The 17,516-nt window shown below is 27.4% G+C and overlaps 1 protein-coding gene across 8 annotated transcripts; it reads left to right on the top strand.

The window, feature by feature from the left end:
* The first annotated feature begins 1,145 nt into the window (after positions 1-1,145).
* On the top strand, positions 1,146-16,117 carry LOC113554010. 8 transcript variants are annotated; one of them, XM_026957640.1, is made up of 7 exons: positions 1,152-1,193; positions 4,971-5,088; positions 5,602-5,803; positions 5,907-6,225; positions 10,401-10,846; positions 14,757-15,435; positions 15,587-16,025. In XM_026957640.1, exons 3-7 carry the CDS (start codon positions 5,614-5,616, stop codon positions 16,023-16,025), a joined length of 2,073 nt encoding a protein of 690 aa, XP_026813441.1. In that variant the 5' UTR covers positions 1,152-1,193; positions 4,971-5,088; positions 5,602-5,613. The 8 variants fall into 8 exon arrangements, with proteins under 8 accessions (XP_026813443.1, XP_026813441.1, XP_026813446.1 ...); XM_026957645.1 differs by lacking the exon at positions 1,152-1,193 and having other exon boundaries at positions 4,065-5,088; positions 5,602-5,631; positions 5,712-5,803; positions 15,587-16,117; XM_026957646.1 differs by lacking the exons at positions 1,152-1,193; positions 4,971-5,088 and adding an exon at positions 5,368-5,382 and having other exon boundaries at positions 5,602-5,631; positions 5,712-5,803; positions 15,587-16,117.
* The last annotated feature ends 1,399 nt before the right edge of the window (positions 16,118-17,516 follow it).

Genomic DNA, 17,516 nt, shown 5'->3' with positions numbered 1-17,516 from the left:
GCAAGGTAACATAAACATAACTATATTGTATTCTTATAAAATCTTAAATGTTATTTGCTATAACTTGGTTGGATATTATTCAATTTTAATATATTTTTTAACTGTTTTAAAAAATATTATCGATAAAATAACTATCTTGAAAATTTAAAAATTTAATTTCATAACAAATATTTTTGAAAAATTCGAATCTTAAGTCATTCAATCAGAATTTCAATTTTAATTACTATAAAAATGCATTTAAAATTTAAATATATTGATATTTGATATATATACTAAGAAGTAAGAGTTATACGGGACTTTTTGAACATATTGTATACTTATATTAGTATATTACTTATATTACTTATACTTATACTTATACTTATATTATATTAATAATATAGGTAGGTACTTAAAGGAATTTAATAATCCATCGTTCAGCCAGTTTACTACCCTGATATTATAGTCGAGGTGAAAGTGATCCCGTGCAATGCAGGATTGTATATTAATTACGGTTACATATAGAGTAAATACCGTATTATACCGTAATATGAAATATTTTTATTTAATACGATTGTTTCGAAAATCACTCCGACTGGCATCTGTTATAATAACGTATTAACGTAATATTATGCACAGGTTATTTTCATCATAGCCATTGCACGATTTTGGTATTGTACGATTGTACGAATAATGATGATAAGCGTGATATTGACGCTGTAAAACCTAGCAGCAATGCTGCAACTGTATATAATAGTGGCTGTGTCGCAGTGGAAATATTAATAATATGGCTCAATGCGCCAATACCGCGCAGACACGCCAGTCGTTAATTCCGCAGTTCTGGGCTTATTCTATATTCCTATTTTATCTTTGTTATTATTGTATGTCAGTATTATAATTTATAATTATTTAATTATTATTTATTATATTATACACATACATTATTTGTGTATAATATTTAGTATAAAAAGTGTATAGTACTGGTGCAATGTATTGAAGTATATAATATATTTTATAATTTATCTTTTTTATTATTATTATTAGTTTACACAAATAATACCTAATATAAATTAATGTTAACAGTAAAATAGAAAAAAAAACAGTGTTTATTTTTAATTTTATTATGTGAGTGGGTGTAAATGTTGTAAATGTTTTAATTTATATTACTTTATTATACTAATTGTCTATTTTTAATTTTAATGCGAATACAACGAGTAAGTAATAACAAACTATATTATAAAATCAAATATTTTTTAGAACAAAATAAATACATTAAAATTATACATTAGTGAAATCATAAGGGGCTCTTTGACATAGTTTATTTTTAGCACCCCTAACTAGGGGCAAGGTCTTAGCTGGATAGTTTAAAAATGTATTATTTATTATTTTATCGATGATATATAAAATATTTAAATATGTGCTTAAACCTATGTGTTTCACTGTTACCAATAAATTGCAACCAAATTAACCAAATTGTTGATATAAATAAATGTATAATATAGAATATACAATGTACATAAAGTGTACATTTGTACAACCAAGTCCCTATATAAGCCATAAATGCGTAAAATGATAAGATATAAAACAAAATATATTATAATATTGTAAAAACAACCTGTCAACTTGATTTAATCTACAAATGGCAATAGTTTCAAGAAAATACATAAATACCTAAATAAAAATTAATGAATACCTATGAAACCTATAGTACTGTAGCTGTAGTACTTGGGTAGAATACGAATTTATTTCAAAATAATTACATTTATAATTATATTAATTACATAACTATAATTTTTAAATAAATGACAAATTGCATATTTATATAGGTTATAAATTTACTAAGAATTTTCATAAATTTCATATTACTTATTTACTATTAATAAGACCTATTTTTTTAAAATAGTTCATTGAACTTCATGTATCCATGTACACTACTCATAGTCGTATAATAATAAATATTTTGTTTAACTTTGAAGACTAATAAAATAAAACATAACTGATAATTTGATAATATATACTCGTATAGTCGTACGTTTGATTCTGTCGTAAGAAAATAATTTATATAATATAGTCATAACTCATAGGTACATTCATTTGTATTTTCTATACCTGTATAGTGTCGAAGATCAATTAATGATTAATGCACAATTTATTTATATTTTATTATACTTACTATAATATCCAAATTATAAATATTACAAATCATTTTTTTATTTTTCAATAACTTTTTTATCTTTAAAGGAAGTGAAATATAGGTCCGGTTGATAAAATAATATGTACCCTGCGATTTTTCTTCATCAAAAATATTTAAAAAAATGCCGTATTGTTAGTGTACTTATTGCCGTTCACAATATAATGTATACTCATATAAACAATATAAAATTGAAAATAAATATATCTAATTTGGATCACATATACTGCACTATATATGACATATGTATATAATTTTTATGCTAATTTAAAATATACTTTTATTACCTAACTTTTATTTTTCTAATACCTTAATATACATAATATGATGTATAACATTAAATGTGTAATTTGAATTTTATTAAAAACACCTGAATACAAATTGAATTATTTTTAAGTTGTAAACTAAATACTCGTACCTTAATAGGCAATCACTTAAATGCCTATACCTATAATATATGATTTATATTTTATTTCATGAACAGAGATATGAAAATATTTAAATATTTGAATTATTAATATATATTTTTATATTTAAATATTTATATGATTATAGCTTAATATATTGATTAAAATATTAAATTAAAACTTGCGCATTGATTCAATGATAATAAATTCAAATAACATCGAATCATCACATAGTTAATTAATTTATTTATAATGATTTAAAATAGTTTACTCTCAAAATAATGCCACAGTAAATAAATAAATAAAAAATATAACCAAACCTAATGGCTAATACTCAGTATTTAACTAACATGCGATAATGCATATAGATATAAGATATAACTCATCCAAAGTTAAAAAAATTAAAAACGATTTCTATTATGTCGAGTATCAACCTAAATTCTTTGTATAGTAGTATATGCCAGTGGCGGGTTCTAGGAGGGGGTCGATGCCCTCTCCTTGATAGTAGTTATAATATTATGTTATTAAGGCCTAAAATCAAATCCTAAATATTGTTTATACAAAGTTATATGATATGAATTATGAAAATAATAATATGAAAAATGTTGCCCCCCTTGAAAAAAAAAATCCTACGTTCGCCACTGGTAACAACTTAAACGTTGTAACTACCACTTGATTTTTTTTTAAGTATAAATACTAAATATCTTAAGCAAGTTAGATATTAATATTAATATTACTCTTTTTGAAAATATTTTATTAAAATTAAGATTTATTAGTTATTATTAATATATAATATAATTTTTTTATAAATTTTTATCTTATTAAATAAAATAATTTAACAAATTAAGTGGTTATACTAATAAGTCTTGTTGGAAATTATTTTTTTGTTTTTCTATTTTATATTGATGTCAATATTAATCATATTAGTTTAACAAATATCGATTATTATTATAAATTCAAATTTCTTATACGTTTAACGTTCAAATTCAGTTTATTAAAAATAATACAATTTAAACGAATATGTCAATAATATCATATCTATTTGATTATCCGTGTTTATTTTACAATAAACTAAATAATACTGTTCATTATTAATACAATAAAATAATATACTATTAAAATAATAATAATTATTATTATAGTATACACTATAGTGGCATGGTAAATATTTATAAATCACGAAGGCCCAGATAATTTTTAATATGTATTAGGTAGTATTAGTATATTAGCATTGGTCACTGATTAACCCTGCATAACCCAACCACTTCCTAAAATTACAACGCATGCAATATCCATGATGTTTGATTGTATATACATATATATATATATATATATTTAATTATAGTTTACTCTTTACCCAATGACTATATAACTAATTAAAGTCACTCGGCCAACGCCCTATAACACCACTTATATTTTAGTCTATTAATCTAGAATACATTTCAATCATGATGCCTAGGGATCAAAAATCTTGTACGTCACACCACTGAATGCATAGGCGCAAAAGGCTTCGAATGGGGAGGACTAAGCCTTCTATAATTGTTTCATAGTCTGCTCAAAAAATAAAAAAAAAGGGAGTAACCATTTTTCGTTTAAATGACCCTCGTTTTATGCCAAAGATTATACTCCAAATTCCAATTTCCGTCAAAAATAATTAATAAATTATTTAAGATATTTTTTTAGAACTCCTACCCCTTATATCAGTTATATTCCGTGTTATTTATTATTTTTTTATATATTAAAAAAATCAAACATAAATTACAAATTAAATATTATATGATTAGTTAAAGATTTGATTATCCTACCTCTTGTAAGCTTATGCAGCTGTGGGGGTCTAGACCAAAATAGCGAAAAAATTAACCGCAAATGTAAAAATCGCGAACTAATAATAGCGAAAATAAAAATAACGAATTTTAAAATAAGCGATTATGCATAATAGCGAAACTACAGATTTTTATAATTTCTTTTTCAAATACTATAAAACATATACAACTATAACTTAATAAAACTTATTTTTACCTATAATTTCTGGCGCCATGGGCAGATAGGCCTACCGGGAAACCGGGCATTTCCCGGTGAGCCCCCTTCGTATTTCGGTAATAGGGCCCTTTTTAGACTTTTTTTTTTCATGTGGGGGCCCCGCTTTAAAATTTCCCGGTAGGCCAAAAATGGCCTATCCGCCCATGTCTGGCGCAATTAATATATACCCATTACCCACGAACGTATCGGGTTATCGTCAATGTGTTGTCATACTATCATAGTTACTATTATAACTATTTTAATATTGGAAATATACCGAGATAAGGTTGTCAATCGTATTATCTTTGAGCTAAGACAAGTTAATACAGTTGTATTTCAGCAGTGCGTCAATGAGTAGCTTGTATATTCTTTAGGAAGAAACCACCCTACTATTTCAAAATTTATTGACTGAATAAAGAAAATTCAAAATTTAGAAGATTTAAAACGAGAACAGTATAATGCTGGAGAACAACCACAGAAAAAAAAATACAAGTACTGTGCTAAAAGACTTAATTTGTTAATTACAAATTATAATACTAATAATAATAACTTGGTAAATGGTTTAGCATATAATTTATTACTAACCTAATTGTTTTTTAAAAAATTTAAAGAAAACCTAACTAAATGCCTAATCGTATATTTTCGCTCTTTTTTAAAAAAGTTTTAAGTGATATCAAGTAACCGTGAACTTATTATGCTAATATACAATAATTTTAAATTTATGTATGCGTATAGTGCATAAACATCTAAAAACAGCATTACTCGGTGGAGATGCTTCAATAAACAGTACGTGGCTAAAATAACTATTTATATAACTAAGAAAACTAAAAATAAAAGTATCATATAACTATAAAAGTTAGGTATAGATCTTAGCATTAAACTTTCCTCTCAAATCTCAAACTATTAAAACTTATGCACCACTAATAAATGATACTAATGATAGTCAATTTATTGAAAACCTTGATTAAGTTGTATGATATTTAATGTTTTATACTGTTTTTGCAGGAAATTTAAATTATGAATGAAAACAAAAAAGTGAGGAAATGTACAAGCGATGCAATCAAAATCATTCTATACGTGGTTTTTATGACAACTTTGTTTCTATTATATTTTAGTGATAATAACAATTATGAAATTGAAAATTCGATAGTTTACCATTCGGCCGAATACAATTCATATTATAGAAATGTCATCAAAACTGAAAATAGTAATATAAATTTTGTAATCTTATAATATTTACTTTAAATAGACTTTATATTTTAATGTTTATATTAGCTATTTAAATAATTTTTTTTATATTGATTTTATAGATACAAAAATATTAATAAAAATTGATGATAGCGTGAAAAAAGGATATGTCGTGTGGAATGACAATTGCCGAATACCTAACATTAGTGCCTACGATAAGACAATTAAAAATTTAATTAAAAAAAGCAATTCTCCAAAGTGTTTTTCAACATTGCCATTAACAAGCGTTATCCTTGATGTAGATAAATGGTCTTACACTTTTAAAATTAACCATGGACTTCACTCACAAATTTCAAAATCAATTGTTAATTGCTGTTATTCGCCAATTATTAGAAATGAACTAAAATTCAAGAATAATCCAAAAGATGACGATCGTTACAAGTAAGTATCTATATAACAGCTTTTAAAAAGACGCCATACCCGTATGTGTTGTCTCTGTTTTACTAACGTCCATCATAAAATTTTCAACATTTGCAATACATTTCCCAGTCTGGTATAAAATAAATAAGATAATTTTAAAATGTTCCAAACAATTTACAAGTAATTTCAAAATGGTTTGTTGATATAACTCCAGCAAACCTATTTAGATTTTGAATTTAAACTAGTACCAATCGTTAATATTTGTAAGTTTTGTATAGTTTATTAATTATACCTTATAGATATATATACTAATATTACACATTGTAATTTAATAATACAACTAAGACTTTAGAGATATTAAATATTAGCTAGCTGACTACATATTATTACAAAATAATTATTTGTAATATAAAAAAAAAACATATTATGAAATAAACTTGGTTATGTAGGTTGATAACTCGTTTTTGCTTAGAAACGTTTATCGTATGTATGTAATAATTTATCAATGAGTTTAATTTTTTTTATTGATTTTGAATCAATAATTTGTCTTTGGCAACTGGAAAATTTGCACTATAAGTATTATAATATATATACATTGAAACCTTCTCTAAAATAATAAAACAATAACAAATTCGATTAAATACGAATTTAATTAAAAACGATTTTATTAATTGTATTTATATTTATATTATGCATTCCTATTTTTTTAATTATTTATTTTTTTCACTGTAATTTTAAAGAAAAATGTTATTGCTACAGAATTATTAAGTCGTGCTCGTCAAATAAGGGCTCTCATTAATCAATTTAATTTAAATGATTACGGACAACGGGATTCGTTTATTATCGCTTTTTTGTATATTTTGTCAATGATCAAAATATGATAAATATGTTATTTATTGTTTATACTTTATACCATAAACGTGACTAGAAAAACCTTCATTTTAATACGAAATGTATAAATTATATTACTTTATTATTGGTACATACAGTCACTACACAGAACACTTAAATCACCACTTATTGCCAATTTACCGTATAGGTAATATTAATTATAGTACTTACAAGTAGCTATACGCCTATACCAAATACTTACTAGTATTTATTGTTTCATTTTTATCTTCATATTATATTCATATATGAAACCAACATATTATGCATCAATTAGCATTATACAATTATAGGGGCTTCTAGTTTTTTTTTTTTGATTCTACGTTAATAGTTCATTACTATAGTCTATAACATTATATTTGATAGAAATAATAAAATAGAATGAAATCATTGAAACAACCTTAGTATAAGTAATAACAAATAAGTATATAATATATACATTGTCGAATAAAGTAATACAATTTTTTTAAATTATCAACCATTTTCCACGATAAACTATAAAAGAAATTGTACTCTTATGGGTTATAATATTTTACTATATTATTGTTGTGCAGTGGCGTACTAACGGGGAACAACCCCCCCCCCAAGTTCAGGTCTAAGTACGCTACTGTTGTAAATAACCTATAATTCCGAGATTACCACCACCAATATTCACCAGTGTCATAAAATAAAATTGAGTAATAAAATATGTAACATGTACCTATACTACTCGATAGTCTTAATGCGCTTACATATACAGTAGAATTTTTAACAATAGTTCGAAACTCATTAAAAACCTAAGATTTTGGTGTATGACGTATGTCATTATTCATCGGTGACTGTCAGGCGTAAGCATTCGCAGTTGTGGTCATTTATAGTGAAATTTATATAAAAATTATGCTACTCATTTATACATTTATATTCACTATAGTCACTAGCTAGTATGCAATTCAATAATATCAAATATGCTATAAAGAGCAAGCGTGCCGCAAATTGGTCATCCTTACTTTAATATACACTATTTTATGATTAGATATACTGTATATTATATAGTATATACCAATTTTATGATTTGTATATGATAAATATTATATTAGGATAGTTAAGTTTTGCAGTTTTTAATTATTTCTTATAGGTAAAACGGTATGGTATAATTTTTGAATTTAATAAGTATGAGTAATTAATATGAACATATAAGATTGCATCAAAATTAGATAGGTAACCTACAATTTTACAAATTATTTCTTATGAAAAAACTAAGTATATTTCAGATTAAAATTATTATCTTATTTAATTATACAAACTAAGCGCTTTAAAATGTGCATTTAATCGTTGTATATAATGACGAAACATAACCATAATTTATTTACTGGATATTAGATTCACTGCTGAATGAGTCATACATATTGTGTCATTCAGTGATTATAAGATTTAAAAATTACTTCTATTATATTTTTCATACTAGTCAGTAAAATGAAATTTTTAACAAAACATAAATAAATGCATATATCATTTATTAACAAAGAAAAATATTTTCAATAGATACCTACAAATAAAAAAAAGTACTAAACAAGTGATGACATTGCATTATTGTAATTTTATATAAAATATTAAAATTCAAGACTTTAATAATTTACATTAAAAATAAGAGTAATCGTGTAATTACTACACCATTAAAATCCGGGATTTTATATTTTCACATAATATTTTTGTATGGTACAGTTCAATGAGAATAGGTAAAAAAATATAAACAATTTGTTGATCATACGTCATATTGTAATTCAAATACATGTGTAAAAATATAATTTTTCATTTTATTTTATTAAAAACAAAAATAAAAAAACCCTGGCAACTAAGGCCATTGCTCTAACAGTAACTCAAGTTATTAATTTATTAAATTATTTCATTTGATTCATATTATAATACATTACTTAAACTAAAGTATGATTCATATTTTGTTGTAAAAATTTGATTTTTTTAGATACTTAATTAAATTATGAATAGAGTGGGTCTGAGCTGAGAATTTTATTTTTATTGTTTATCGATTAATAACTATCATACTGGTTTTTGTATTAATGAAATGTTGCAGTATATTATGATAACATTTAAGAATCTACATGTCACTAAATAATTTTAGTAAAATTAGTAAAATTATAATTATATTGTTTAATAAATTAAATTTCCAAATGATTTCGTCTTTTTGTAAAATATTTCACATACAAGTAGGTATTTATAGTTTAATGTTTAAGAATCATAATATGACAATGTAATATATGCGATAATATTAATGATAATGATAATTTGTGTATTACCTAGGTACCTAGTCTATATAATATACTACATTATACTATATTGAGACATAGAGTTTTGAAATTTACCAAAGCTAAATAATTATGAAAAATTGATACGTATAACCATTGTTTATTATATAGTATAAACTATACTTGGTACTATTCTAACAATGATAGTTTGTCTACCAGTACCATTATCGTCAGTTTACTTTGAGAGCTGGGTATGCGTCCCCTTCAATATGTTAATAATAAATAAACTATAATCATTTCTTTAATTTAAGTGTGACTGTAATTTAAAAATCTTAAGAACTACTTCAAATTTCAACATTAATACAATTTTTATTAACTGTTATGTGTTTTAGTATTTATTTGATTTTATATTAAAGTCAATTGCTAAGCACGTTTATAATAAATTGTCATGAGAAAAAAATTATATTTGATTCATGATGAGTAGTATATTAGTATTATAGACTTTATAGAGTACCTAATATATAGATGCGTCTATACTGTCTAGTATTTATATAGTAATATTACTAATATTCTATAGATATATTTTATATTCTATCAATCTTACATTAGTTACATAATATAATATAATGTAAGCTATAGAGTTGCTTACTTGTACTAACCGATAGTATTTCTATACACCTGTGTATGTTTAAAAAAATCAATAATCACATATTATACTTCTACAAAAATATTGAAATATTGTATTTATTAAAAAAAATATATATCAATCTTATATGATATTGTTCATGTTTACTCGTCAGTTTTTTTGATATTTTTTTTTATAGATACTTAAGTACTTACATATGTTTTTAAATTGTTAGATACCTGTATTGTATCCAGTTATCACAAATGAGCTTTAAAGTTAGAATATCGAAAAAGCCTACAGTAGCACAAAATGTGTAGCTTAAGTTATTTATTTCAACACCAAAAACAACGAAATTATATTATAAATGTAGAAGACAGAGACAACGAATACATCTATTTAGCGTTCCTTTTTATTTTAACTAACATTGTATCGTATTTTTTTAGAGTTGAGCCAAAATGTTATCCCATAAACGATTCAGAAATAATTCCCAAGTCAGTCGAATACATGTTGGTAACATGTGAATTGAAACCAAATGGTGATAAATTAAAATCGACGGTTTATAAAGACATTCATGCAATGGTAATTGATAAAGGTCAAAGGCGATTTCGAAATGCAGATATCCCAGATAAACCCAGCGTATTAATAATATCCATAGATTCATTGTCTCGCTTAAATCTTATACGATCAATGCCTATAACATATCGTTTGTTAGAAACGCATGGATTTATGTCACTTGAAGGATATACCAAAGTTGCCGACAATACGTTTCCAAACGTTGTTCCAATTTTAACTGGCATGTTTGTTAATCAAATGACTAAACGATGTTGGAATAGTCCCAAAGACGAGATGGATGAATGTCCATTTCTGTGGAAAGATTTCAAAAAGCGAGGTAAATAGTTATTATAGAACTATAACACAGATCTATTAGTATCTTTATAAATATAATTATACCTATACATTTTAAATATGTAATAATGAATCGCCGATCAAAAATAACTGGAAAATGGAATATAATATATAGATAATAAAGTTGTAGTAGTTGATAAATAAAAGTAGTTTGTTAAGTCATATGATATAATTAATTGCAGTAAGTATTATTTAATTTTAATTATAGTAAAGTCGTAATGATTGCTGTTCAAATTGAAGATTAAGTAGATTTAGTAAACTGAATTTTGTATGCCCATAAATATAATATACGTAATATACGTATTTCGTAATGTTATTCTATTCAATGGTAATAGGACATAGGTTTTTTTATTTATATCATGTCTCAAATCATTCATATTATGACGTCCCAATTTCCGTTTATCACCTCTTCAAATGTTAATAGCTCCATATGGGATATACGATTAGAAATAACCGATTAAATTTTAAATTATGTGTCCGACGGTTTTAATGTATATTCTTTTAACTAGTGGCGTGGGCATGGGGTGCCAGTATTCCATACCCCATCCCCCACATCAGCTGTATCAACTTAATATAAAAATGAAATATTATTATTAATTGTTGATTATGTTTTTTAGTATTTTGGGTTTGGCCTCCCCCATTTTAAAATCCTAGCTACGCTTTTAGCGTAATATTGCGTTAATGCCTAATACCATATCTTATATTCATAGACTAATATAGTTCGTCCTTGAATTTATTTTTACGTTCTTTAATCTGAATCGGCGTTTCTATGAGTTTTAATTAATAATTATCATTAATTATATGTGTTTACTTTTCAGAAATATGTTATGGTCTCATGTATAATGATATTTTAATTAATTTTTAATATCATATTCAACAAATATAGCTAGGTATATACTTTTGACTCTTTGGCGATTATGTTTTAACAATCATACTATGTTTTATATGTTCAGCAAGACTTTAAAATATACCTCATAAGCATAGATTTTTTTTAAGGGTTTTTTATCACCCTCTCAATAAATGGCATTTATGATTAATTATAGTTCTTATTTAATATCAATAATTAATATTTTACACAAAGCAGCGGCGTCATTTAAATTTTTTCTTTAACACGTATATTTTTATGTACCTCTACCTAGACTATCCATTTTTAGAACAACCAATTTAAGAAATCGGCCAAATCATAATAATATTGGATTTTAAATACCTACGCATTTAATGTAATAGATATACCTTGCGCTTTCCAAATAACTCCATTGTAGTACAAATCCATTATTATAAATTTATATATTTTATTTATTTATTTTTTTTTTTTAATATCAGTAAAGATCATTAGGCCTCACTGAGTTTAAACTCGTATGGGGGCCTAGGAGTTATCTTATGTACAACACATTTACATTTATCATTTTCTCCTTAAACACCTACTCAAATACACAATAAAAAATCAATAATAGAAATACAATAATACAAGTTTAAACAGCAAATATAAATAAACAAGTTATGTGCAAAAAAAGCAAACAATGGTAGTGTAAAACAAATTAATCGTGTGATACTTCAATATTGTTGCATCGTATTCATGGTGAAGCCAATGGGTAATGTATTTTTTGAAAATAGAAAGAGACATATTAGCCACTTCTTTGGGCATTATATTATGTGTCTGTGTCCCAACAAAATCATATATTTTACGACATCCCTGCTTTTTTGGGAAATTTTAGCGAATAGTTATTAGTAGCATATCTAGTGTTGACTTTGTGATTTACAGATGATAACAGGTTATGTTTTTTTTAGGAAAATGGTACAGGCTTTTATATACCTATAGTTTATTTATATTAAGTACATTAAATTCTTCATATAATTTTTTTGTAGGATATCTCCATTTTTTGTTACAAGCAACTCTAATAATAGTATTTTGGCATTTTTGAAGTCGTAATAGCACATTATTATAGGTACTACCCCAACCAATTATGCCGTATATGATTAAAGGTTCAAAGAGGGTTAAATATATAAGTTTTATGTCTTTACAATCTAGTATTTCACGTAGAGATTTCATGATGAAAATCATCTTTCTCAACTTATGTGGGTAGTATTAATAATTTGATTTTTCCATTTCATATCATGACACATTTCGATACCTAAGTATTTGTAATTTTTGACAATAGAAACCGATTTACACTGGCAGTGTTTTAATAATAAAGTTTTAAATAAATGGATTTTTAGTTCATCTAAGGTAGATAGGGTACCTTCAGATAGGGAGTGAAGTAGTATGGCTGATTTATCTAAATTAAGAAATAGATTGTTTTTCTTTAGCCAGATTTTAATAGACAGTAAATCAGCCTCAATATTAGTGAAAACTTCTTCCCTGGTTAAACCACTACAAATCAATACAGTATCGTCGGCGCAACAAATAATATTACTATTTAAGTTCAGAAGTCTTATATCATTTAACTGAATATTGAAGAGTACAGGAGTAAATGTCGTACCTTGAGGAACACCACATATTATAGTTTGCTCACTAGAGATGGAATCATTTATTTTAACCCTCTGTTTCCTTTTTTCCAAATATGATTTGAATAGTGAGTGAGCCGAACCAGTAATACTTATGTCGTGCATTTTTTGTAGAAGCTTTATATGGTCCACAGTATCGAATGCTTTCGCCAGGTTAAGATAAATAGTTGCGCATTTTTTTCTTCTTCCAGTATACTATAGATCATTTTGGTTACATTAGCTATGGCTTGATCAGTGCTTTTATTGGGTCTAAAACCATATTGGTGTTCAAAGAGTAAGTTATTCGATTCTAAGAAGTGTACTAATCTAGCTTTTATAATTTTTTCAAATATTTTTGCTACATTTGAGATAACAGATATTGGCCGAAAATTACTAATGATAGAAGTTAGACCTTTCTTGTAAATGTATATTTATTATTACTACTTTAAAAACATCTGGAATTTTATTTTAGGTTATACATAGATTAAAAATGTGAGTGAGAGCATATGATAACTGAATGTGGATTGTAGGGAAAGGGTAAAGTTACTCATTATTTATTTAATAGTTTTAAAAATAAGGCTAACTGAAAAATTTGAAGGTTTAGCTCCCACAGTGTTTTCATTGAACTAGCGCCCACTCGTAAATCATAAGATGGCTCACTACTTTTTTGTACTATAAAATAATACATACCTACAGGTGATAATGATGATATTTAATGTTTATACTGTTGTGGTATTACTGGTGTCTGGTATTTTTTTTACTCATTCGATTAATAATTATACAACTTATATATTAGCAAATGCCAAATATCAATGTTCTAGCTGTTTCAACGACAGTCCTGTTTTTTCTTATCACTTAGCCATTTTGATATGATATATTTATGGAATATTGTTGTTTAACACACCACATCATTATATGTTTATAAATTACAATGTCTTCTTCTTCGTCGTTGTTGTCATGCATGCGTGCCCGAATCATTTTAGCCATTTTCTCTAATTAAAGAAGAGTATATTTGGCTTATTATATATTCTCTTTATATTTCCATTACTTCTTTTTTCGTATGCCTATATTTCTGAATTGAAGATTGGTTTATATATAGTTCGACAAATCACAATTTTCAAATAGTATACAATATATATTATATATTATTGTATTTAATATATATTAATATTATGAATTGTTTATTTAAACAACTGCCCTAGGCCTTGCAGGGGGCGTGATAATGTGATCACAAGTTAAGACAGTTATAGGTACTAACTACTAGATATAAAACAAAATGCCTACCATAATAATATTAAATACCTATATAAGTAACTATATACCTATTATAATATAAGTAATACATTGTACGAGTATAATATTTGATACATACATCATAAAATGTAAAGTTCGTCCACGTGTCACTGCAGGTTACGTTACGGCGTACGTGGAAGACGAACCCAGCATGGGCACTTACAACTTCGGCAAATACGGATTTCGAAACGCGCCAACGGATTATTACTCACGGCCTTACATGCTGGCGGCCGAGCGTTACTTGCCGATAGTCAAGTACGACGGCATGAACTTCTGCCTGGGTCCGCGGTCAGCGCCTGATCGGGTGTACGCTTACGTGGAGGACTTTGTCAAATTGCACAGACACCACGGATACTTCGCCGTTTTCTGGCTTAACACGTTCAGCCACAACGACTTGAACACACCGTCGGCGCTGGACCAGCAGACGGCGGGCGCTTTGTCGAAGTTGCTGAACGACCGTTTGCTAGAAAACGCCGTCACCGTGGTCCTCAGTGACCACGGGCTCCGGTTCGGGACGATACGCGAGACGCATGTCGGCTGGCTCGAGGATCGGATGCCAGCGTTTTACGCGCGTCTGCCTACTGGTTACATAGTCGCGCGACCCAGCCACCGTGCTGCGTTGGCTGCCAACAAACACCGATTGACGTCGCCATTCGACCTACACCTAACGCTCAAGCAATTGCTGTTTCAGCAGCTTAATGACGACGACGAAAACAACAACAGTAGCCTACCGGCTGCTGTGGCCGAAGGCTGTCCAACTTGCCACAGCCTGTTCCGTCTGGCCGACTCCAACAGGTTATTGTATATTTGTATATTATATATATTATATAGAACCGGATGGGGGAAAGGATGGTATTAAATACTTCCTAAGAGCTATGAAATTATATTAAAATAATTTACTAACGACCCTGGTAACTTATTTTTTTTTTGTTTTACTTAAGTGCAGGTCGTGCGAACAAGCGGGCATCGCGCCACATTGGTGCACGTGTGACGAATACGAAGAACTAGACCGACGCAGCAGGATGGCAATGGACGGCGGAAAGTACGTGGTGCGGCAGTTGAACTTACTGCTTGCAAAGTACCGAACGATGGTGCGCAAGGGGTACGCTTGCTCAAACTTGTCGCTGAGTAAAACAGTGTCGGTCCGAAGCAGGGTGAACCGGGGAAACGGTCGCCGCGAGTACTTGTTGGTCGTAGAAACATTACCGGGCCGGAGCATGTTTGAGGTGACCGTCGGACAGGAAGACGACAGTGGCGCGTTCGGAATGCTTGGCGACATAAGTCGTATCAATATGTATGGGTTCCAGAGCTACTGCACGGACGACTGGAGACTGAAAAAACACTGTTATTGCGTGAAAAAAAATTGGAAGTCTGCTGGCAGTTAGCGGCAGCAGTAAGTTGCATCGCTCTAACTTGAAAAGTGTGTACAAATTATTTTTGTGAGATTCTAATCAATATAAAACATTTAAATATTCAAGTACGTATATATTTTAATACTGATGCACTCGTGTCCTTATTATATTATTTTTCGAAGACATGAACTCGAATACCTAGGTGTCTAATTACATCATTTTGTAATTCGTATGCAACTTATTGAGATTGTGCGTCTTCTACAACTTGTTGTGGAACTAAGAATCAAAAAAAAACTATTAAAAGAATGCTATATTCCAGGGGTGGCCAACTTTAATAGACTTGCGATCGACCAAAAAAAAGGGTTTTCAATAAACAAAAAATATATTATATATGTACATATGCGTGTTCAGTGGCGTATTTTTTTTTTGGGGGGGGGGGTCCACGGTGTCTAGACACCCCCCCAAACCAAAAAATTTAATTTTTAATGTAGATAAATTTTGAAAGGAATTTGGCAAACAATAATATGTGATTCGTTTTTTTGACTAATTTAATATTATATAAAGTCATAAACTAATTTTAAATTAGTTCATAACGAATCACGTATTATTGTTTGCCAAATTCTCTTCAAAATTTATCGACATTAAATATTGAATTTTTTTTTTATATAAAGTAATAAACTAATTAGGAAAGAAAATAAATTTAGTTTTAAATAATGTACTTATTGTCCTATTATATTTTTAATTATTTATAAAACTGTTATTCTTATAGCATCACTGTTATCGAATTTAACAAACGAAATACATTGTAATAATTATGTTTACAGTAGGTATTTTATACCTGTATGATTTAAATTACATAAAAATTACTACTTTTAATTAAATAAATAAAAATGTTTCAATACAATATTTGATGAGTATATTATGATCTTTGTGGTAGTAGATGTAAAACAGAAATATTGCAACTAATTAACAAATAAGTATATACCTATATTATCTGGAGACCCCCTAAAAAACATTCAAAATACGCCACTATGCGTGTTACACTTCTTTTATTCGATATCTGTGTATAATCTTGTTTTTCATAGTAATTTATTGCTTTTTTTTTAAATATAATTTTTATATTCGTGGGATATACAAAGATATACTAATTTACAAAAAAAAATATTTTAATTGTATTCTGAAAAAAATTTAAAAATTCAAGAAAATGTGAAAGGGTGTTGCGATCGACTCAAATTCATCTCGCAATCGACTGGTTGACCACTCCTGCCATATCCAACATATCCATTTATGGCTTTTAGGGGGGGGGCATAGAAACCATGGCTCCCCAAGACATCTCACTCTTTATTTTGTCAAATATTTTCATTAATTTAATTATGTTTAATTTGTATAATATTAATGTAAAAAAAAATATTGTCCCCCTCCCCAGGGAAAGAACTAAAGCCACCCCTGCATTATTCGCATATTATTATGTTGTCTCCGTCTTATAAACGCACAACATATAAAATTTGTTTATATATTATACAT

The sequence above is a fragment of the Rhopalosiphum maidis genome, chromosome 2 (assembly GCF_003676215.2).
Source record: "Rhopalosiphum maidis isolate BTI-1 chromosome 2, ASM367621v3, whole genome shotgun sequence".
NCBI lineage: Eukaryota > Metazoa > Arthropoda > Insecta > Hemiptera > Aphididae > Rhopalosiphum > Rhopalosiphum maidis.
The sequence above is the reverse complement of the archived record's forward strand: the minus strand, read 5'-3'. Positions and strand labels throughout refer to the sequence as shown.

Coding starts and splice junctions, on each gene's coding strand:
- LOC113554010 (XM_026957644.1), top strand. CDS start 5,614: ATGAATGAAAACAAAAAAGTGAGGAAATGTACAAGCGATGCAATCAAA. Junction 5,804..5,906: donor TGTCATCAAAACTGAAAATA/GTAATATAAATT, acceptor TTGATTTTATAG/ATACAAAAATATTAATAAAA. Junction 10,847..14,756: donor GAAAGATTTCAAAAAGCGAG/GTAAATAGTTAT, acceptor GTGTCACTGCAG/GTTACGTTACGGCGTACGTG.